A 22,614-nucleotide genomic window follows, 5' to 3' on the forward strand; every position below is an offset into this window, starting at 1 on the left:
TAAACTAGCTTTATAAGAAAACTCTGTACTGAGAGGTACGTTCTTTAGGGCTTCCCTGATGGCTCAGTGGTAAAGAACCCGCCTGCCAATGCAAAAGACATGGGTTTGATCCCTGTGTTGGAAAAATTCCCTAGAGAAGGAAATGGCAACCCAGTCCAGTATTCTTGTTGGGAAATCCCATGGAGAGAGAAGCCTGGTGGACTACAGTCCACAGGTCTGGCACAGGAGTCACACAGCGACTAAAACATTTTTCTCTAAATCTAATCTATTAAAACAATTCAATAAATCCTTATTAATGATCGGAAAGAGTCCAGTTATGCTGGCAAATAAGTCAGTTGCCTTTTTTTCATTCTTAAAGAACTACTTGTAAAAGTATTTGGTATAGGAGCCAATGACAGGTACATCACACATTTACAAGTTTCAACACTGCTCATAACAGATATCTAGTGAACACTGTTTACAGTTTCAACACAGAGAATGTAAAATAGAGACTTCCCTGATGGTCCAGTGGTTAAGACTCTGTGCTTCAAATGCAATGGACATGGGTGTGATCCCTGATTGGGGAACTAGGATCCCACACATTGTCTGGCAACCCCCCCAAAAAAACCCCCACTAACAATGACAACAAATCAACGACTCCCGAATTAGAAGATGAGCATCAACTTTTACTAAGAAACTACGTCTCCATGGACCAAAACTCAGGAAAAGGAGAATCGATTTTAGACCTCATTCCACAGGACCTCAGTTTCTGAAGTATCAAAAAGGACTTATTTCACTTGTAGGAAGGTGCCACGGAATGGAATCAAGGTAAAACAATAAAACACGCCAGTGCATGTGAAATAAAAAGGTATATATTCTATACACATTCATAAAAGAAATATTTTAGTTCAAAAAATTAAAAGCCTGATCTAAGACTAAATTACTGTGGGACTACCTAGCAGTAATGCTTGGCTCTTACTGTGCTGATATCAAGTATATACACATGAACTTTAAAAACTTAATACGATATAGTCAACAGACAAATGTGTTACATCTATGTTTATTAAAAACTGCTACAAACAAACAAAGCCTGTACAAAAAAGCTCCAGGTACATTATCGCTTAGGACCTCCAACTCCTCTGCCACAGCCACAGTCTTCCTCTGTCATGGATTAGTCTTCCTTCCCCTCCTGCCATAAACAAAACCAGGACAAAAAATTCCCGTAATTCTTATCATTCTGAAACAGTAATCGTGAAAGACATTATCACTTAGGACTCCCTCTTTCTCTGCCTTGGCCACGTCCTCTTCCTGGGCTGCCATAAATGAAACTTGTACCAAAAAATACACCGTAATACTTACTACTTTGAAATAGTAGTCTTGAGAGACATTATCGCCTAGGACCCCCTCTTCCTCTGCCTCGGCCTCGGCCACGTCCTCTTCCTCGGCCTCGGCCTCTTCCTGCAACTGAGGGAAGAGAAAAACAAGGTAAAGTAAATTCTCTTCTAAGCTGACGTGACGTGGCCACCACCAACAGCACCGACAGTAAAGAAAACTTTGACTCAGCTTCTCTCAAATGTAACCTCAGAGTCACCTCTTCCGATACTTTATCATACGGAACCGAAAACTGCTGGCCTAATACCTTAATATTTGTTTCATTTGACTTTATTTATTGAGAAATTCATCAAGGTTTAAAGTATTTTCTTTGTATCATGCTGCAAATTCACCACAAAATGAAACACAAATGATCTGAACTTCACGTAAGAGGAAAGAGATTTCGTACTAAAGGAACAGAACACAAACACTATGTGCCAGTTTTGTTACTGAAGAGCATCCAAGTAAGTTAATTCATGTCAAGAAAGTTTAAGATACACTGCATCAAACAACAACCTCATGATTTTTCCGAATCTTAAATCATCTGATCCAATCATAATCTAGTAGTTTAATCCAGTAACAATATCCATGTTAACCTAGTCATCCTAGCTCTAAACTTCCTATTTTCAGTTATCTATGAATATTTTTAAAACCCTGACATTTCTACTCATCATTCCAAGTCTTATCATTCAAAGCAATAGAGTAAATCTAACATGTCTCTTTAAGCAAGGCAGATTAACCACACTTATCTCCGATTTGCTTTGAGGTACTATTTATGATAGAAAAGGAAGAAAAATGGCAAATATCCATGAAGGGAGGGCACAGAAAAAACACAGTAGTTTAAAAATTTCAACAAATTTCTAAGTCAGAAAACCAACTGAGAACAACAAATGTTTAGTAAAGGAAGAATAACCTCAAAAAGACCTAGGACCTTGGAAGCCAGGGGTAAGATGAGGCAGGAGGCTGAAAACATAGAGGTAAAGGCGGACAACCCTTACGTAGCAGTAGGCTGGCTAGTCCTCTTCCCATCCTGCAAAGATAATGCTTATTTCCCCGACAGCTAGGTAGGAAAGAAAAGATAAAATTAACCGAAAGACCCTGAAGCAAAAAGGGTTTGGATTTGAAAACAGTTGCAAAGTGGATGGCAGCAAAAGTCATAGCGCCAGAGAGAAGAGAGGGATCAAGTCAGTGTTTTTCGAGCTACGTGGTACAACCTGAACTTTTTTTTTTAACTGGAAGAGAAGAGGACAGGAAACTTAAGGGCATCTGCATGTATTAAACTGTTCTAACAAAGACTAAACAGTTCTTTGTGAAACTTTGAATGAAGAGGTCATGATGCAAAAAGTGTATTTCTTAGTGTGGGTGGGAGGAAAAGTCTCAAAATCATTGTGGTTAAGTTCAGTACCAGTCCCTTTCTCCTGTCCTGCTCCTACGATGCTGGTTGCCAGACATGTCTCCCATCTGACTAGAATCTGTTTCTGAGGAAACCAGCTCCAGAAAAGATTTCCAGATCCTAAAATTTTGGGTCGCCTTGGTGGAGAAGCAAATTTATTTTGAATCCACCAGCTAAGGAGTTCAGCCTCCCTTCCCAGAAATTCTTTTCAGGGTCCTTCTGAAACAATGGATGCCAAAGTGCAAGATATACTACAGTAAAGCCTTCAACATAAAGAGCATATTAAGAAATTAAATACGAAGAGAAACCAGAGAAAACAACACCAAGTTCAGAATAAAAGACAGAGAGAAAAGTAAGAGAAAAGACTCAGAAAGAGTCAGTGAGAAAACTCAATTATTAAGAATTCCAGGAAGAAAGACCAGAATAAGCAAAACAGAAGAAATTTATCAAAAGTACACAAGTAAATTTCTTAGCTCTAAAACACAAGAATATCCATACTGAAGGGTCTGCCAAGTACCCAGAACACTGAAATGGACAAAAGGCTAAGTCATTAAGACATTTCAGAATAGCAGGAATGAAGGGTTCATCCCCAAATGTTCCGAAGTGTGCAAGGAATGGGGGACCGGGCCGTGCGCAAAGGACCAGCAGGTAAGAACGAGCAGCACTGGTCTTCTGAACAGCAATACCAGGAACCTAAGAAACACCGGGTGTACTCACAGCGAGTACAGGCAATGAAAAGAACCAACCAACCTGTGTTGTTTGCAGATTAAACATATTTTGAAAAGTGGATTAGGGTATAAATATACCATACACAAAAATGTTTATAATCCTTCAAACTTACCAGCTTCCCTTTTCTTAGACTTCACCTTCGGTTCCACATCCACGAGCAGGGTGTCCAGAGGTAAGCTGTCCGGCAGAATGAAATACCGGATGTTATTTCCTCGGATACTCAGTGTCTCCAGCTGTACTGGCTCTCTGTTCTTCAGGGTCATTTTCACTGCTTTAAGATGCGTATTCATACTGACATCTACACCTGGAGGGAAAAAAGAGGGCAACTATTAGCATAAAAAGCAAGGCAAGCAATTTATCTATTAGGCCACAGTTGGTACCATATCAGATTTACGAGCTCTATGTTCCAGGAACGGTAGGCTAAGGCATTTTAGTTTACTCCTCAATGCCCCTCTGGTGAATGGTACGATTATCCCTACTGTGAGAGCTGAAGTATATAGCCAGGATATAAAAAACGTAACAGTGGTTGTCAGTGGGGGGAGAGAACTGGATTTTTACTAGAGTTTGCTCCCCCAATTTACTAAAATTTATTAAGTGCCTACTATCTGTGAGGCAAATCTTTCATTGTACTACTTTTGTCTTCCATCATTGTATCTTGAATTTGTAAAACCCAGGAAGAACACTAGGCCTCCTCCACAACATGCAGCACAAAGCCCAGAAGTGAAAGTGAAAGTCGCTCAGGCCCGTCAGACCCTGAAACTCCACGGACTATACAGTTCATGTTTCTCCAGGCCAGAACACTGGAGTAGGTAGCCTTTCCCTTCTCCAGGGTGTATTCCCTACCCAGAGATCAAACGCGGATTCTTTACCAGCTGAGCCACAAGGGAAGCCCAAGAATCCTGGAGTGGGTAGCCTATCCCTTCTCCAGCAGATCTTCCCAACCCAGGAATCAAACCAGGGTCTCCTGCACTGCTGGCGGATACTTTATTAACTGAGCTAGAGCAGACTAAATCATTGTTTAAAATCACAGAATTTTAACAGCGAAATTATACTTCCTTAGATACAATCAGTCTGTATCAAAACCTTATACTACATGGATCTCCTCTCACAGCATTGGTGTTGCAAAGTTCTAGCAAACCCACAAAAATCACCAGTTATGTAAATATTTCAGCGAGTAGAATGGGGCCATCTGCCAAGATAGCATGTTCTTTCATCAGTTCTTTTAAAAATCTGCCCTTTGGTAGGGGTGGAGGGGTGTAACATCTATTATTAGTGAAGAATCATAGTGGCTTTAAATATAAAACTACATATCATACATCTTACATCACTAAAGCAAAGAGACATCTAAGAAAAATAGACAAAGAAAATATTCAAAAATGTTATGCTTAGGTAAAATTATGATTCCTTATCACCCCCTCCCCATTTCCCACATATGTTTTATCCAAGATAATCAGATATGGAAACCCTGTCCTCTATCTTCAAAGACTTTAATTTACCATTGAACAGGGGACACAAAATTCTAATAAAAGTAATATGTGTTTTAGAAGATGTAACACTCTAGAGGGCACATACAGGCAAAAGTGGAAAAGGCATAAATCAAGAAAACAGTGGTTACATATAGAATAACCTGAATCCAGTCTGGTCTTAGCACAAGAGCTTAAGGGGAGACATATGTAAGAAGGTGCATGCGATACTCCAGACAAAAGGAATGAAATCTGTACTATATAAAACGTTATTAACCAAATAAAGAATTCTGGCCTGCAGGTCAAAGAGACAGGGGGAAAAAAGTGTTACAACCTCCATACCTGTGATTGTTCCATGGACCTGTGTTCCATTCTTTAATTCAATGGTTACAGTTTCGTGACTCAATTTCATCAAAAATCTATAAAGACATTAAGAATAAACAGTAAGTTTTTACTTTTACTACTCCAAAAACATGTTTATGAAATCAAAGTGGAATTTCTAGATGTAGAAAACATGCTCTGGATGCTGTCTGCACCCATTCCCCTTAACAGTGTGCATTATAATTTCCCTAGTTGTATAGAAAGGTGCCTCAATAACCTTTACTGAATAGTCATTCATTCTTCATTTTATCTATTCTCTTCTCCAACTTATTATGAAACATTGCAGAGGAAGTTGAAGAGTTCACAAATTCACAACCACATCTAGGAGAGTGAACAATAATCCTACAGTATGATCTAATATGCAACTCATATTCAAAATTTCTGGTCTATAGTATAGTATGTACTCTGTATACCCTGCCACAGCATCAATCACAACTGCAGGATTCCAAAAACTAGAGGATTCCCTATGTTCCCACACCTAGTCTATTTGAGTGGGAGGATCAGGAGCTTTATATCTAATCCTGGATTGTAACAAGCACTAACAGTTGGCCAAAATGTTTCCATGATTAAAGGCAAGGCAGCCTTAAAAATGCAACTTTTTAAGTGACAATGATAGCCATCAAAAAAGCGGAAACTACTTGATCTTGTATAAAAGCAAGTCTCAAACCTGCTCTCACATAAAGAAAAACCCATGTGCTAAATCCCTTCCCTTTCCATATTTGCTGTCAAGGAAAAAAGTCTCTCTTAATGAACTGAATCCGAATACATTTTATCCAATCCAAGGATATTTCTTTGATAAATAATATGTGCCATTCTATATTACCTGGTACTCCCTGTGCTTAGTAATGAGTATTAAAAGTGAGCAAGACTAAGCCTCCAAGGAGTTCAAACTCTAGGAGGAAGAAGAGACACATAAATTTTTTTTTTAAAGTAACTACATAAATTTAAAGCACAATGGAGATACGTACAGGTTTTTATCATGAATATACTGTAGCATGAGTAAGAAGTAATCAGATCTTAGTGGACTTCTAGTAAGAAGTCTGAAAGGTTGGTAATATATGCAGCAAGAGAGATACAAGCAAAGATATAGTAAGAAACAGCGCGATATACACAGAAACTATAGGTATTACTGCTGGAATATTAAGTCTAAGAAAATGAGTAGAGAAGAGCTGCCTTTCAGGGAATGTCCAAGCTCTGTTAAAGAATTCTCCTACAAGAATAACTGAAGGGTTTTCATCAATGGAGTGGAGCATCACATTAGATGACAAAGTAGGTGTCTTCTAGAGAATATAGAGATTAAAGTTTACACAGCTGAGAAACAGAAACAACAAACGAACCAATGAAACAGATGAGAGACCAGAAGTTCATTAGCCAGACAGGGGTGTGGATTTCACAGGTGTATACGTTTTTCAAAATTGGGAAACGCATGCTACATTTCATTGTATGAGACATTTACCTTTTAAGAAGTGAGATTAAAAAAAGTGGGTGGGAAAAAAGGAAGTCTGAACAGCTTAGTGGTGTGACAGGTGTGGCAGGGAGGGTTTAAGGAGGGCAGGAGAAATAAACACTACCATTCAAGCCAGGAACCAAACAAATTAAATTTTTTTGATAAATCCTTCACTATCTGAATTCCTTCTGCTTACTAAAATTCAGATACTCAGATAATACTTAAATATTCAGGTAGAATGGGATCCTTCAGTATACCAATGAAATGGCATCCAAACCCACACTATTAAATTAAAAAAAATCAAAGAGAACAGAATAGTGAAAGATACTTATTAGGTACTTAAATCTGCCAAAACCTGGCAATTTTGTCAGATTATTAGGATCATCAAGAGGAATAAGTCATGGATGACTCCCAGGTTTGTGACCAGGGTGACAGTAAAATAATAATAGTGTCACCAAGTGAGATACTGAAAGAAGTCAACCAAATCTGCAAACCACTCAAGACAAACTACCATTTTTCCTGGGGCAAAATACATTCTTCAGGTATTAGAAATTTTGTTCCTATAGTCTAAGACATGGAATAGGATTCAGTACCTCCATTAAAATTTATAGGAATATTCTGTCACAACACGGACTATCTTTAAATGAGACAAATTGATTTCAAAGAGTATTACATAAAACTTAACTGTAGATTCAGGTTGGCAGCTATTGACCACACACCAGTTATATCTCAATATAACTGGAAGGAAAACAATATACAAAAAGTAGACCTTAAATGCTCTCTCTAAAATGCCACCCTGAATATAACAATGAGCATTTTATATGTTATTTCAAATGTACTAGAAACTATCTACTTGTCTGCCTTCACCACAAAACATGAAACTTCAACAAGGTAGGGACCCTGCCTTGGAAAAAAAAAAAAAAAAGAAAAGAATCCATTATGAACGTACAGTGTAACAGGTGGCCAAAAACTAGTCGACGCTGACAATCCTTGACTGAACAGACAGGACACTAGCTAATTTAGTTCATAACTGTCTGCTAAGACATAAACTTAGTTATCAGAAACCTCTGTTTCTATGTTCCACCTCTCAGTCTCAAGCAAAACCACCAAACCCAATCTATTTGCAGGGAGTACAGAATGAATTACTTCAATCAATAAGCACGTCTTCAGTATGCAAAACTAACCCGCCGAATTTAAACACAGATACAAACCAGAAGAAATCTCCAGTATCTGTGTAATTAGTAAAAAAATACAGCAAAGAGATTCTGTCCCATGTTGGGAGATTCTTCCTAAATCAAAAGCTTATTCTACAGGGAAATAAATGCAGACTGTATAAAGAAAAATCTAGGGAGTAACAAGAGGGGAAAAAACACACCAAGGGGGAAAAAAAAAACACACCAAGAAAACTTACGAAATCAAAACAGTCCATCCCTGACTTGAAACATTTCGGAATTGGGTTTTATTACTTCTTGATAAACCTCTGCAGCTTCTAAGTACTCTTTTGCCGGCTCTGCATGCTGAGACAAGGCAGAAAAGTAACCCAGACTAGAGCACAAGTTCGACGCCAATCAAAGTCTATCGACTTTCACCGAGAGTTCAGCGCTTGGGAGCCTGGCGCTGCACCTCTAAGGCCTCTATGACTCTAGGTGGGAACACCCGGTACGGTCTTTATTTCCACCTCTAGGAAGACAGGCAGGACCCCGCCACGAGGCAGTCTGAAGCCCAGGCCCGAGCGCCTACAGCGGCGCGGGCCAGACCCGGCGGGAGCGGCGGGTGCCGGAGGCCGTTGGCAGGCCGCGCACGCACGCGGCTTTCGCGCCTCCTGCATCGGGAGCAGCCCGGCCTCCCGCTCCGGGCCCAAATGGGCCCCTCCCAGCCCCCACTCAGCTCGGTCACCTCCTCACCTCACGAGCTTCATCCTAGCGGTGCCGTCACCCTTTCGGCCCGATAGTACACAAAATCCGACCACCGACAGCCGAGGTCGGGCGTATGAATGGCCGGAAACACTTACTCTCTGGGCTCCGACGTAGAGACCGCGCCGAGCGCAGGGACGCGCGGCGGAAACGCCGCGGCTGCGCTTGGGCTACTCTCCCTTCCGGCTGCGTGAAGCGCCACTGCGGCCCCTGGCGGTTGGAGGTGTGCCTAGCAACTGCTGAGGGTGTTTAGGGCGGGTTTAGGAAGAGACTTTCTGTGTGAAGGAGATTTGAGGAGATTACATCCCCTTAACCGGCAGGGCAGGGCTCCGCGTAGTATGCAGCACCAGATGTACTCGTTAATGAAAGTTAGTTCTGGGAGAAGTCCAGAGGATTATGCTAATTCTGCTCCAACAGCAGGAACCTCAACATTATGTGCCTGAAGAAAATCACACAATTTAACTGATTATTTTTACTTTAAATTATGGTCACAAACCTCAAAAGGTGCCCAGAGATCTAGAGATCGTGTTACGCTTCTCTAATGGATACTTTCTCCTTTAGTCCAGGTGATCTCCAAAACTAGGGCTTTAATTTGTATCGCCAGCTTGGACTTCATCCCTGGTCATCAGAATTCTTGAATATTGTGAGGTATTGCTCATCAAACATCAATGTCGTTTGGAGGAAATATTAGAATGAAATTCTGATTCTGTCAGCATGGGGTCTGAAATTCTGCACTTCTAACAAGCCTTCAGTTGATGAAGATGCCCCTAGTCCATGGATCTCAATTTGAGTAGCAAGACTGTAATGGACTTATGTGTGCTACCTTCTCAACATCTAACCCCCTGTCTTCCCAAAAGCTCCTAATAATCTCCTGGCGATCCAATGTGGACCAAATGGCCATCATTTTTATTTTCTAGCTTGAAATTTTTAAAGAATTTTTACTCTCTCATAGTATAAAACCATCAAGAGTCCTGAAATAAAGTCAGCAAGAATGGAGCAGCAAAGAAAAAGCTTTTATTTGCTGCTAGCTGGAGGGTCAGTCTGAAAATGAGACTCCTCTGTCTTCTTGGAGTTAGCTGAGGTTTTGTATATTACAAGTATTTAGATTAGCCATGAGAAAGAAAAGAATAAGGAAATGAGAATGCAACCAGCAGGGCAATACAACTGTTCCATTATTAATTTTTAGAGGCAGATGTCTTAATGATAAGGGCTTCCCTAGTGGCTCAGTGGTAAAGAATTCATCTGCCAGTGCAGGAGGCTCTGGTTCTATCCCTGAGTCGGGAAGATCCCCTGGAGAAGGAAATGGCAACCCACTCCAGTATTCTTGCCTGGGAAACCCCATGAACAGAGGAGCCTGGCAGGCTACAGTCTTTTGGATGCAAGAGTCAGACATGACTTAGCAACAAAACATTCAGTTCAGTCAGTCAGTCGTGTCCGACTCTTTGCGACCCCGTGAATCCCAGCACGCCAGGCCTCCCTGTCCATCACAAACTCCCGGAGTTTACTCAAACTCATGTCCATCAAGTCGGTGATGCCATCCAGCCATCTCATCCTCTGTCGTCCCCTTCTCCTCCTGCCCCCAATCCCTCCCAGCATCAGGGTCTTTTCCAATGAGTCAACTCTTCGCATGAGGTGGCCAAAGTATTGGAGCTTCAGCTTCAGCGTCAGTCCTTCCAGTGAACACCCAGGACTGATCTCCTTTAGGATGGACTGGTTGGATCTCCTTGCAGTCCAAGGGACTCTGAAGAGTCTTCTCCAACACCACAGTTCAAAAGCATCAATTAGCAGCATGCAAACCCCCACCAAATTCACTTATGCAAATCTTCACCAACACTAACTGTCACCAATCTTTTTATGGACAATTTGATAGGGGCAAAATTAGACTAGCAGGCTACAGTCCATGGGGTTGCAAAAGAAGTGGACACAACTTAGCAACTAAACAATAACAATGAATTCCTTATGTATCAAAAATAAATACACATGATTTTATACGGTGTAACCTTTGTAAGGATTCCCATGTTCCTGACTGTGGTCAATACAAATACAGTGAATAGAGAACTCAGAAGCAGAGGCTCTGGAAATTCCCTGGTGGTTCAGTGGTTAAGGAGCTCCATGCTCCTAATGCAAGGCTCAGGGAACTAGACCTCCCGTGCAGCAGCAAAAAGATCTCACATGCTGCAACTATGACCCAGTGTGGCCAAATAAACATCTTTTTTAAAAAACAAAGGCCTATTTTAGCCAGGACATGGAAGCAACCTAGATGCCCATCAGCAGACAAATGGATAAGGAAGCTGTGGTACATATACACCATGGAATATTACTCAGCCGTTAAAAAGAATTCATTTGAATCAGTTCTAATGAGATGGAAGAAACTGGAGCCCATTATACAGAGTGAAGTAAGCCAGAAAGATAAGGAACATTACAGCATACTAACACATATATATGGAATTTAGAAAGATGGTAATGATAACCCTATATGCAAAACAGAAAAAGAGACACAGAAGTACAGAACAGACTTTTGAACTCTGTGGGAGAAGGTGAGGGTGGGATGTTTCGAAAGAACAGCATGTATATTATCTATGGTGAAACAGATCACCAGCCCAGGTGGATTGCATGAGACAAGTGCTCGGGCCTGGTGCACTGGGAAGACCCAGAGGAATCGGGTGGAGAGGGAGGTGGGAGGGGGGATCGGGATGGGGAATACGTGTAACTCCATGGCTGATTCATGTCAATGTATGACAAAACCCACTGAAATGTTGTGAAGTAATTAGCCTCCAACTAATAAAAAAAAAAAACACAAAGGCCTATTTTGGGGGAATGGAAACTTATAAATATAGTTTATGTAGGTGTGTATGTCAGAATGAGTTATTACAAATAAAATGGTTTACACACAAAATTCCACCAATTGTCTTGACAATCTAAAGGTGCGGGTAAATGTATTAATAAGTCAGATATTTTATCAGTAGTAGATAACCAGCTTTAATCAGGTTGGCAGTCTACTCCCTGGATTAGGGGCACAGACCCTCTGCTAAGTGGAAAATCCATGCCTAATTTACAGTTGCCCATCGATATCCTGGATCCTACAAACTCCCAACAATCAATTGATGAAGACTGTTTAGTATTTACTACTGAAAAAAAAAAATCCCCATATAAATGGGTGTGTTTAAACTTGTGTTGATCAAGGGACAAATGAATGTGTCAAGGATTGAGGATGTGGGGGTGAGGGGTGGCAGACAGGTTTTTGCCAATTATCACAAGATATGGTGATGTGGCCAATGGCCTCACCCACCAAGACCTCTCGTTTTGGTTTTTAAACCATAGCACCTCTCCAGACTAAACTGACAGGCAGCTCTATAAAGTTTTATGGAAGATGATGAAAAAAAAATCAGGCTTCACCAACTTAAGAGGGTATTTTGGGGTGGACTTGGCTTCAAAAAAGGAGGGCAGTAAGAAACATAGGGAGAATCCACTTATGATCACCTCTTCAGATTCTCAAAGGCAAGAGGACTCATTTACCCATGCTCACAGTCCTACAAATAAGCAAAGAGAAGCACAGAGGGCGTGTTCAAAAGCAGTGTAGAATCAAGAATCCTAGGATCCTGGATTCAATTTTTGGAGGCTTCTAAGAGCCAAAGCTTTGTCTCAACACACGCCGTGACTAAATTTAGTGAAACTTCCAGTTTCTTGTCGACTCTTGTGCTCTGATGCCCAAGGAGGAAAGTGTGCAAGGAGATGCTGAAGCCCTGCATTTTGGGGAGATGCTGGAGTGCAATGCCGGGAAGGAGGGAGAACGGATCAATCGCCTCCCCTTTTCTGTACATTGGCCCGTGTGGAGGATGAGAGGTATCTGAACTGGAAGTCGCCGAGAGCGGTACCTGCAACCAACAGAAGAACGGCTGGCGACGGATCTTCAAGACAAACCTCCACCGCTGGGGGCGTGGGTGGCTTTATTCCGAGACGACCGGGGGGAAAGAAGGGAAGCGGCCGCTGCTCGGGGGAGAAGGCGCCCACCCGTGGAGGCGCGCACGCGAGGCCTCCCACCGCGCCTGCGCTGCGGCCGGACGCGGGTTCGCCTCTCTCAGACGCCCCGCCGTCCCGGCCGGGGTGAAAAACGGCGTGACACGCAGCGAGCGTGGCCGCCATCTTCAGCCTCTGGGCACGTCAACGGAGCGGGTTCGGGCAGAAGAAGAGCGTTGCGCAAGCGCGCCCGAGACGGTCTCAGGTAACTCCCATCTGACGGGCGAGGCGTCGCCGTCGTCGCCGGAAGTTTGGCGTTTCTGTGCCGCGGGAGAGGAGGCGGCAGCGGCAGCGGCAGAAGCAGCTGAGTGTCTGTCGATACCCGGATGTGAGACGGTCTGCTGGCTCGCGTCGGACCCTCGGCCGGGAGCGAGGAAGGTAGGCGAGCGTCCCGCCCGCCCCGCCGCCTCTGTCGTCCTCGTCTCCCTGCTGCCAGCCCCTCCAGAGAGCCGAACGCCTCTCCCCTTTCCCGTCCCACCCTCTGGGTCGCGTCGCCTCGCACGCCTTTCCTCCTCCTCGGGTCCCGGCTCCGGGCGCCCCCGGGAGGGAGTGGGCGGTTCCGGGACGCGGTCGCCTGAAGCAGGCAACCAACCTGCGCGGCTCGGCTGCTCGGCCGCCGCATCACCTGCCGCGGCCCGCTGGGCGGTCGGAGGTATTGAGGGGCCGTGGCCAGGGTCTCGCCGGGGCTTCTGGAGCCCCGTGGCGGCGTGCAGCCATTGCGGCGGCCGGGGCGGTGTCGGCCCGCAGGTAGCCGGGCCTCGTTCCCGTCTTCTCCCCCGAAGCCGCTGCTCCAGCCTCGGCGGAGCTGCGGTCCTGCGGCTCGCTCTGCTGCCCGCAGCCCACCCGCTGACCCGGCGTGAACCCCGAGGCCTCTGCAGTCTGCGGTTGGGCTGTGGGGATCCCGGCTTCACGGTCCTTAGCCTGGGAGGGGAGCGGTGGCCCTGGTCCAAGGTCAGAGAGGGATTCTGGTTGGAACCGAGGATCTGGGCGCAGGCCGGGCTGCTCTGGAGTAGAAATTGGGTTTGTTGAGGGCCATCGCGAAGTTTGTAGAGATAGATGCGAGCAGAAGGGAGTTGGGTCCTCGATTTTGATCCCTGTTCATGAGATTATTTTACAACGAGGGTTTGTTTTCCTCGGGCAGAATGGGAGAGATAGCAAGTCCAAAAACTGGAGAAGACTCCCTCTCCCACACCCTCAAGCTTCCCCTCCCCCACCCCCAAATGTTTTGTTATTGAAAACCCACCTCATACTGTAGGGCTTCTCTGGTGGCTCAGATGCTAAAGAATCTGCCTGCAGTGCAGGAGACCCAGGTTCGATACCCGGGTTGGGAAGATCCCCCGGAGAAGGGCATGGCAACCCACTCCAGTATTCTTGCCTGAAGAATCCCATGGACAGAGGAACCTGGCGGGGTACAGCCCATGGGGTCGCAGGGTCGGACACGACTGAGTGAGTAACACACGCACAGTGTTTTCCAGGAGAGGGGGCGGGGGAGGGGGAAGGAGTAAGCTTTGAGGTTTGACAAGTACTGTGAACCTTGTTTTCCGGTAGCCTTTGGATGGCTGAAAAGGGATTCTTTCAGCAGGAAGTAATTGCAGCACAGAGTATTTAGATAGTGTTGTCAAACGCCGTTTCACTAAATAGCCTTTGCAGAAACCAACAGAAGAATGCTACTTAGCAGAACAGTAGGATGTGGGTGTGTTTTGCTTTCTTACCTTCTCAACATTTTTTTAAAAGCTGGGTAAAGCACGAGTTCAGTTTAAAACATTTTGAATGCTGTGAATTATGCTATATTCAGCGACTTCTGATCAGGTCTTTAGTATCTGCTGTACGCCGGGCACCAGCGGCAGTGGAACTGTTTTTAATTTGAAAAACTTAAAAAACCCATGGACAGAGGAGCCTGGGGGGCCGTGTCCGTGGCGTTGCAAAGAGTTGGACACGACTGAGCGACTAACACCACTAAAAAATCTCTCCGTGGAATTAGACCTGAGAGTAGGATGAAAAGTGCTTAATTTGGAAGCTGCAAATTCAGGCCTAGAGCATGTGCGGAAGTGAGAAAGCTGTAACACAGACACTTCCCCTTTTTAGGCAGAATGCAATATATGCCCCTACGTCAGATGTGTGAATTTGAAAGTACCCGTCTTAGAAGAAAACTTGCCCTACTTTATGCACATCTGCCCATCTTACTATTTCTTGGGTAAAGAAAATTCGTTGATTAGCATTATGATTTTGTAGTGAAAAAGTAATTGTTTTAACATCAGCTCCGAGCAAGATTTTGTGTTAGCCCTTTAAATCAATACATTATGCTTCCAGAAGAACTGGGAAAAGGCCCTAATTAATGAATGTCATTAACCCCTTTTGCTGGGTGGCCCTTTTTAGCTTGGTCATTCATTACAGCACAAAGCTGACTGTAATTATTCTAATAATGAAGGAGACTGGCATTGCACAATGGATTTTTTTAATAGTTAAATGTTTCTCATGAGTTTTGTTACCTGATTTATATTACACTTTGAGTAATTTGAATAGCCTCAGCTGAAGGTGACCAGAAGTTGAGATGGTGGTTAGAAACTAACACCAGTGAGATTTTAACCATACATCATGTGCTTAAGGACTCCTTTACACCCCTCTCCCCAAGCCCAGACTTTAATGTTTTTCTGTGCATCCTTTTTTCTTGGCACAGTAAAAGTTCTTTGGCTCGCTTTCCGCCTAAGTTCTGTATATCAACTACTGTGGTTACTTTTGACAAATAACATCATTCTGTTGACCTGACCGCCCTGTCTTCTTTTTTTGAGAAAGCTACATCTTATGCTTAGGTGCATTATAGTACACCCGAAGAAATCAAGATTTATGTCATCTGCTCTCTTCAGCTTAACTCTAAAGATTTTTGCTGTGTACGTGAAATTCACAAGAGATAAAGCTCAGTATATAAATTAAAATGGGGTTTAAGATGTTACTTTTTAAATTTTTATTTTATCGGCCACATCCTGACCAAGGATTGAACTCTGGTCCTGGCTTTGAAAAGGTGGAATCCTAACTTCTGGACTGCCAAGGAATTCTCTTAAGTGTTACTTTAATTCTAATGGTCTCGAGCTTTTTCGTCAGGATCCCTTTACATTCTTAAAATTATACAGAACTCCAAATAGCTTTTGTTTTGTCTGTTATATCTATTGGCAGTTACTATATTTGAAATTAATTTAAATATATTTAATATATATATAGTATATAATAAATAGCAAATAATTACAGGTTAATACAAATAACTTTTTAGAAATTTATTATTTTATTCTCCCATACATATTGTATATGAGAACCTTAAGCATAGTATCTTTTTTTTCAAACTTTAAACTTTTTCTTTTGTTTTGGGGTACAGCCAGTTAACAGTGTTGTGGTAGTTTCAGGTGAACAGTTAAGGGACTCAGCCATACATATACAGGTATCATTCTCTCCCAAACTACCTCCCATAAATAACTTTTTAAATGCAAAACTACTATTCCCCATGCCCCCCCCCCAAAAAAAAAAATTAGGGAAAGAATGGCAACTGTTTTACATTTTTGTAAATCTCCTTATTGTTTGACCTAATAGAAGACAGCTGGATTCTCCTATCAGCTTCTGCATTCAGTCTTTATGTTGTTCTGTTTGAAGTGTATATTCAGCTGCACAAGGATGTGATGGGAGGAGTAATTGAATAACATTTTGAATGTGATACTCTTCTTTGACTTTACAATAAAACTGAACAAGTGGTAATTTCTTAACAGTTGTGGTGTGGAGTCTGAAACTATACCTATATCCTTTTCATACACTGTTCCTTTAATTTCATCGGTCTGTTTGCAGTTTGAATTGATCTTTTACTGGTATATGATTGTAATCTCATGAGCCCTTGAAAGGGTCTCTGGAATCTGCAGGATCCCTGTACCACACTTTGAGAACTACTGCTTTAAGGTAAATAATTTAATAGTTTAGAATTAATGTAATTACTGAAGCTGAAAGGGATAATGGTAATATGAAAAGAGTTGACAAGTAGTTAAGTGAAATGAGGCATAATTAAGATAGACATTTTCTTTTTCATGCTTTCTTTTCATAAAAAATGTTACATCAGTATGTTAATTATTACAGCTAATTATTATTATAACTAATACTTAACTGCTTATGGTTCTAGGAACTTTCTAAGGACTTGGTATTAGGAAATGAAATGTTACTGTTGTCATTGTTGCTGTCATATTAATTTTTTTTTTGGCTTTATATTCTTGATGTGGGTAGATGGTAGTATAATAAATTGTGGAGAATGGCAACAGTGGAATGACTTGACTGACAGCTGAATTTAAGCTACCTTTAAGACATCAGGATGTATATGTCCAGTATGTTGTTGGATATCTGAGTAGCACTAGGGATGGAAATTGTGTTGGGCCTATTCATTTGTATGTTAGTGGTCTGCAGGTGGTAATCGAAAGTATGAGTATAAATGAAATTAGTTAATGTGTGTCTTTTGTGGTAAGAGACCAGACCTTGGGGAATACTAATTTGTAAGAGACTGGTGGAAGAAGAGAATTTAAAAAATGAAATTGTCCATGTCTGTCTTAAGAGTTTTAACTAATGATGTTGAGAATAACATTGTTTTACTGAATGTCTATTATAAATCTAGTGTAATAAAGGGATTTTTGTCTTTGAATGTTTGGAAAAATTTATTAGGGACAGTACCTTGTATTACTGTATGTTTCTGTTGCATTCTGTGTTAATGGTTTATTGTTGCTTTGGTTGTAACATTTTATATGTTTTGGCTAGTAGTAATTCATTTAATTTTATGTTAAGGAAACATGTTTTTTTAATTTCTAAGTATTTATTGGGCATTTTAGAACATGAGAAACACTTGGATTACCCTAAATAGGGGATAATGAATGGATTGGCAGGATACACAGGGAAATAAGGACAAAAAGACTGTATTTGTAGAGCCAGATCTTGTGGAAGGAGAAAACAGGAATCACCAACACTACGCCTTACAGAAATCAGAAGTTAGTTCAGGACTCAGAAGGTTGCTGAGAAAAGGTGCAGCTCTGGCATTTGGCTTACTTACAAGGTAAGCCAAATGTTCATCCAGGGGTGATTTTTGCCTTCCAGGGGACATTCAGTATTGTCTGAGAATATGAATATATTTGATTGTAAGAACTGAGGGCAAAGTGCCACTGGTATCTAGTAGGTATAGACCAGGGATCCTGCTGCTAAAACATCCTCCATGCCCACACCCCCATACTCCCTGTCAAAGATTTTTATTTGCTCCAAAATATTAGTGGCAAGATTGGAAACCTTGCATCATAGTGACTGTATTGGCTGCTTTGGGGTCAGGAATCTGCTGGGGAGCATAGGGACAGGAGGTTCAGAATATAACTATTTATGAACTCCTTAAAGTCCCCACCTTTGTTTTTTAAAGCAGGTACTTGCAGACATGGTGAATTTTCAGAGGAGGTTGTGAACTTGACAAGCCACTAGTCTTAGACATAGAGTTTCCATATCGCCCAGCAGTTACATTCTTAGGTATATACCCAAGAAACTTGAAAACACATGTTCACATGATAACTCATTCAGGATTACTCATAGCATTGCTCATGATAGCCAAAAGGTAGAGACATCCCATTAAACAACTTATCTCCTGATGGATAGGTAAATAAAATGTGATATATTTATACAGTGAAATAGTATCTGCCCATAAAGAACAAGATATTATAGATACATGCTGCAACCCTACTGAATGGAGAAGGAAATGGCAACCCACTCCAGTGTTCTTGCCTGGGAAATCCCATGGACAGAGGAGCCTGATGGGCTACAGTCCATGGGGTCATAAAAGAGTCGGAAACGGCTTAGCAACTAAACAACTCTACTTGAGCCCTGAAAACGTTAATGTTAAGTGAAAGAAGCCATCCACAAAAGGCCATGTGTATTGATGGTTTCATTTATATAAAACAACCAGAATAGTGAAATCCATATCCACGGAAAGTGGATTTGTAACTGTCAGGGACTGGAATGGGGTTGGGGATAGGGAATGACTACAGATGGGCTTGGGGTGGTGAAAAGATTCTGGACTTAGTGACAATTATTGTACAACTTTGAACATACTAAAATCCACGAAATTGTATAATTAGGTGAATTTTGTAGTCCATCTCAAATTATATCTCAGTTAAAATTTTTTTTTTTTATTCCTGATCACACTGCTTGTGGGATCTTAGTTCCCTGACCAGGGATCGAACCTGGGCCCTTGGCAGTGAGAGCTTGGAGTCTTAACCACTGGACTGGCAGAGAATTCCCAATTGTAAAATGATTTTTAAAATATCACTTTAAACTTAAAATATATTGGGTGATATAATCTAAATGTTTTAATGATTAAAATTTGAATATATTTTATTATAATGTACAATTCAGAAATTGGATGTTCTCTTAAATTCTCAGGTACTTTCTGACATGTGTCTTGTAAATTATCTTTCTATATAAGTGTTGTGGATTTTCTGAAGTGATCGTTTTATGTTAAGTTTGATTATTGTTTTTTGGCCCCAATATTGATTTTATTAGAATTCTATTAATAAGCTTGCTTTGGCTTGTGGAGGGATCTTGCCAATTTGTTAACAGGTGAGAGAATGCATTTTTACAAGATTTTATTTAATAGAAAGGGATGTTATTAAGATATATAATGCTAGGTTAATAATGATTTAACATATAGGGCAAACTAATCCTTAGCATACCTGAACAGGTGAGTGACAAATACTGTAGATTTGTGTATCCATTAACCTCTTTGTTCTGTTAGGGCCCAACTCCCAGATGTTAAAATATTTAGAAATTGGGAGGAAAAGGTGTAACTCATAATTTTTAAAATTAAAATTTTTGGTGCTTAAGTAATAAAGGACATTAAATGAGTTTTTTCAAGTTATTGTACCTCAGAGGTTTGTGTCTGTGTGTGCATGCACAGTTGCTCAATCTTGTCCAACTCTTTGCCACCCCATGGACTGTAGCCTGCCAGGCTCCTCTGTCCATGGTATTTTTCAGGCAAGAATACTGGAGTGGGTTGCCATTTCCTCCTCCAGGGCATCCTGACCCAAGGATCAAACCTGTGTCTCTCTGCGTTTCTTGTATTGGCCGGCAGATTCTTTAGCACTGTGCCACCTGGGAAGATAAACCTCTGAGGCTTAATCTTGGGTAAATCTGGGGCCTCCCAGAACATTTAACTATAATATGTATTAGTCAGTCATTATTGTATGAGAAACTCCCCCACAACTCAGGGGTTTAAAACCGTGTAAGCAGTTGTTGTTGATTACACATCTATAAGCTGCTGTGGGTTAGGTGATTCCCGTTGAAGTGTCTTGAGTTCGGCTTTGCTGTGGGTGTGGGTGGGCGTGCTGCCTCATTAGGGGTTTGGCTCCGGTTTACTGTTTGTGTTTCTTCTGGAGCCTAAGCTGAAGAGGCCGCATCTACCTGCTGAAACTCTTCTGGTAATGGCAGAGTTAGCAAGAGGGCAAGACCAATTGCACAAAGACATTTTAGATCTCTCTGTATCTTTTCTGCTAACATCCCATTGGCTAAGTCATCAGATGGCAAAGCTGTAGGGGCAGGGAAGTATGCTCTGTCCACTATGAGGCCAAAGTAAGACATATGGTCAAGCTGAGCCTCTGATGGGAAGGAAAATAATATACTCCTTCCATGGAGGTGGGATTTGGGGTGGAAGGTAGTGATTATTTTAAGAGAAAAACCAAATTTATTATATGGTATAAGAAAACGAGATGTGACCATATTGAATTGCAAGATTTTTTTACATCAAGTGAAAAATTATCACTAAGCCATTGTTAGTCTAGCTTAGTCCAAGTTGTTCTAATAGTTAACAGACAGTTAATAGATGATACTGTTTTTGTATTCTCATGTTTTTTAATGGATTGTTTTACTTTAGCTATATAGAATTCTTTTTTTTTTTTTAAGATTAACAGCCAAACACATGGAAGTTATTAGAAGCATCATTCATTAGAAGCATCAACTATCAACTTGAAGAAAAAAATTATATGTAATTTTCATTTCAATAAGGTAAGTAGCTTATATTGTTATAATTTAGTGCCTTCAAAGATAATTGGTCAGTATGCCAAATACACTTAAATATTCAAAGAAATGTAACTTTTTTGGACAAGATTATATGTTCACATAATAAAATGGAGTATATAGTGAAAAGTACGCTGTTTTTTCCCCACACTTCTTGCACTCGGTCCCGTAGTTCTCTTTCCTAGAAGTCTTCACTGTTACTAGTTTCTTGGACTTCCTTCCAACCTATTGTGTGCACAGGCAAGCAGACGTTTCTATACCTTTCCTTCTTCCCACTGTCTTCCTTTTTTCTTTTTATGACAAGGGGAAGTCTGCCCTGTTATGCACCTTGCTTTATTTGGGTTAACAGTGTTTCTCGGTTGTAGGTCCATATCAGTTACTTACAGTTCTATTTTTTGGGCAGACTTATTAAAGCATAATGTATGTATAATAAACGGCAGCCTTTTAAAGTGTACAGTTTGGTGGATTTTGACAGATTTGTACATTCTTGGAACTACCATCACAACCATGATAGAGATCATTTCCATTACCTCCAAAAGTCTATCTCTCCCTCTACTCCTACCCCAGGCTGTGACTCATCTATTTTCTGTTAGTGTAGATAAGTTTGCCTTTTCTAGAATTTCATAAAAGTAAAATACTTTATGTACTTTGTGTCTAGCCTTTTTCATTCAACATCATGATTGTGAAGTTCATTCATGTGGTTCCAAGCACTTTGTTCCTTTTGATTGCTGAGTGTTCTGTTGTATTGAACCACCATATTTATCCCCATTCACCCGGGTAATAATTGGGATGGCTGTGTGGGGATCTTTCCCCTTTTGTGAGTCCCATTTTCTCCCCATCTCGTGGTACTACCCATTTCTGCTTCTTGAGGGATTCTCAGGTTTAAGTAGAGTTGCTTCTCACTTGGCTTTCCTCAATTTCCAGTTTAGGATCAGGTTTCTTTCGAGTTTGGAGGTTATTTGTCCTTCTTTGTAGCTTCTGTACTTTTAATTTTTATCATCTACACTTTTGTTCTTTATCCTTTAGATTTATGGTTTTGTCTTGCTTCATTTTAATCTATTGCTTTTTTTTTTAAGTATTACATGAGAATAGACATAAATGTTGTGTATTTAAATCTGTCTTTTTAACTGTGTCACTATTTTTCTATGAATATAATTATTTACGTGCACTATTTTTCCTCAGAGTAGGATTTTGCTTTACTAGCTTAACCACTGTGTGTCTGAATGATTTTTTTTTTGTATTACAAAGTTTTTCTAAAGTGTAAAATTGAAATAGAAGAGCTAACTTCATTGGATGCATGTGCCGTAATTTACTTCAGATTAGACATACTATACTTAAGTGTTATGTGTAAGTGGAGCTCTGAAAACTAATGTTAGGACAGGGTAAAATTATGGAGTATTGATTAATATATCAATTAATAGATGAGATGTAAATAATTCCATCTTTGTACTTTATAAACATTTTTCAATATTTTACTTTTAGGTGCTGTATAATGTGTTAAAAGGAAATTATAAGGAATGATTTTGTCAAATTCTTATGAGTTATGGTGGCTGAAAGATCAAATGTTTCTTGTGGGAAAGGAAATGTAAGTAACCTCAAGGAGTAGATTGATTTTCAGCTATTCTCTGTTTATTTAAGACAGGTTTTTGATTTATAAGACTATACTTAGGATACTTTTTTTCTGTTAACCTTAAGTATGCTGCCCCTTCAGCTTGGCCCCAGAAGAAACACAAACAGTAAAATGGAGCCAAACCCCTAATGAGGCACTGTGCTACCCACACCCACAGCAAAGCCGAACCCAGGTCACCTTAACATCAATCACCTAACCCACAGCAGCTTACAGATGTGTAATCAAGAACA

General features: G+C 41.1%; 2 protein-coding genes across 10 annotated transcripts in view; one reads left to right on the top strand and one right to left on the bottom strand.

The window, feature by feature from the left end:
- Positions 1-1,023: 1,023 nt before the first annotated feature.
- Positions 1,024-12,690, bottom strand: SNRPD1 (small nuclear ribonucleoprotein D1 polypeptide). 3 transcript variants are annotated; one of them, XM_043888911.1, is made up of 5 exons: positions 12,552-12,690; positions 5,278-5,354; positions 3,585-3,776; positions 1,339-1,443; positions 1,024-1,168 (listed from the first exon to the last, which is right to left on the bottom strand). In XM_043888911.1, exons 2-4 carry the CDS (start codon positions 5,345-5,347, stop codon positions 1,367-1,369), a joined length of 339 nt encoding a protein of 112 aa, XP_043744846.1. In that variant the 5' UTR covers positions 5,348-5,354; positions 12,552-12,690; the 3' UTR covers positions 1,024-1,168; positions 1,339-1,366. The 3 variants fall into 3 exon arrangements, with proteins under 3 accessions (XP_043744846.1, XP_043744844.1, XP_043744845.1); XM_043888909.1 differs by lacking the exon at positions 12,552-12,690 and adding an exon at positions 8,668-8,826; XM_043888910.1 differs by lacking the exon at positions 12,552-12,690 and adding an exon at positions 8,668-8,826 and having other exon boundaries at positions 1,024-1,184.
- A 237-nt stretch (positions 12,691-12,927) lies between these two features.
- ESCO1 (establishment of sister chromatid cohesion N-acetyltransferase 1) overlaps positions 12,928-22,614 on the top strand; it is a 39,999-nt gene continuing 30,312 nt past the window's right edge. For 4 of the 7 annotated variants that reach the window (XR_006338125.1, XR_006338124.1, XM_043888904.1 and 1 more), the window contains exons 1-3: positions 12,928-13,071; positions 20,641-20,742; positions 22,237-22,339. The gene's annotated coding sequence lies outside the window, so the exon portion shown is untranslated. Of the gene's footprint in view, positions 13,072-16,521; positions 16,630-19,245; positions 19,303-20,640; positions 20,743-22,236; positions 22,340-22,614 lie in introns of all 7 variants that reach the window. The other 3 variants (XM_043888905.1, XM_043888906.1, XM_043888907.1) reach the window with 3 other exon arrangements.

The sequence above is a fragment of the Cervus elaphus genome, chromosome 27, assembly GCF_910594005.1.
Source record: "Cervus elaphus chromosome 27, mCerEla1.1, whole genome shotgun sequence".
NCBI classification, from domain to species: domain Eukaryota; kingdom Metazoa; phylum Chordata; class Mammalia; order Artiodactyla; family Cervidae; genus Cervus; species Cervus elaphus.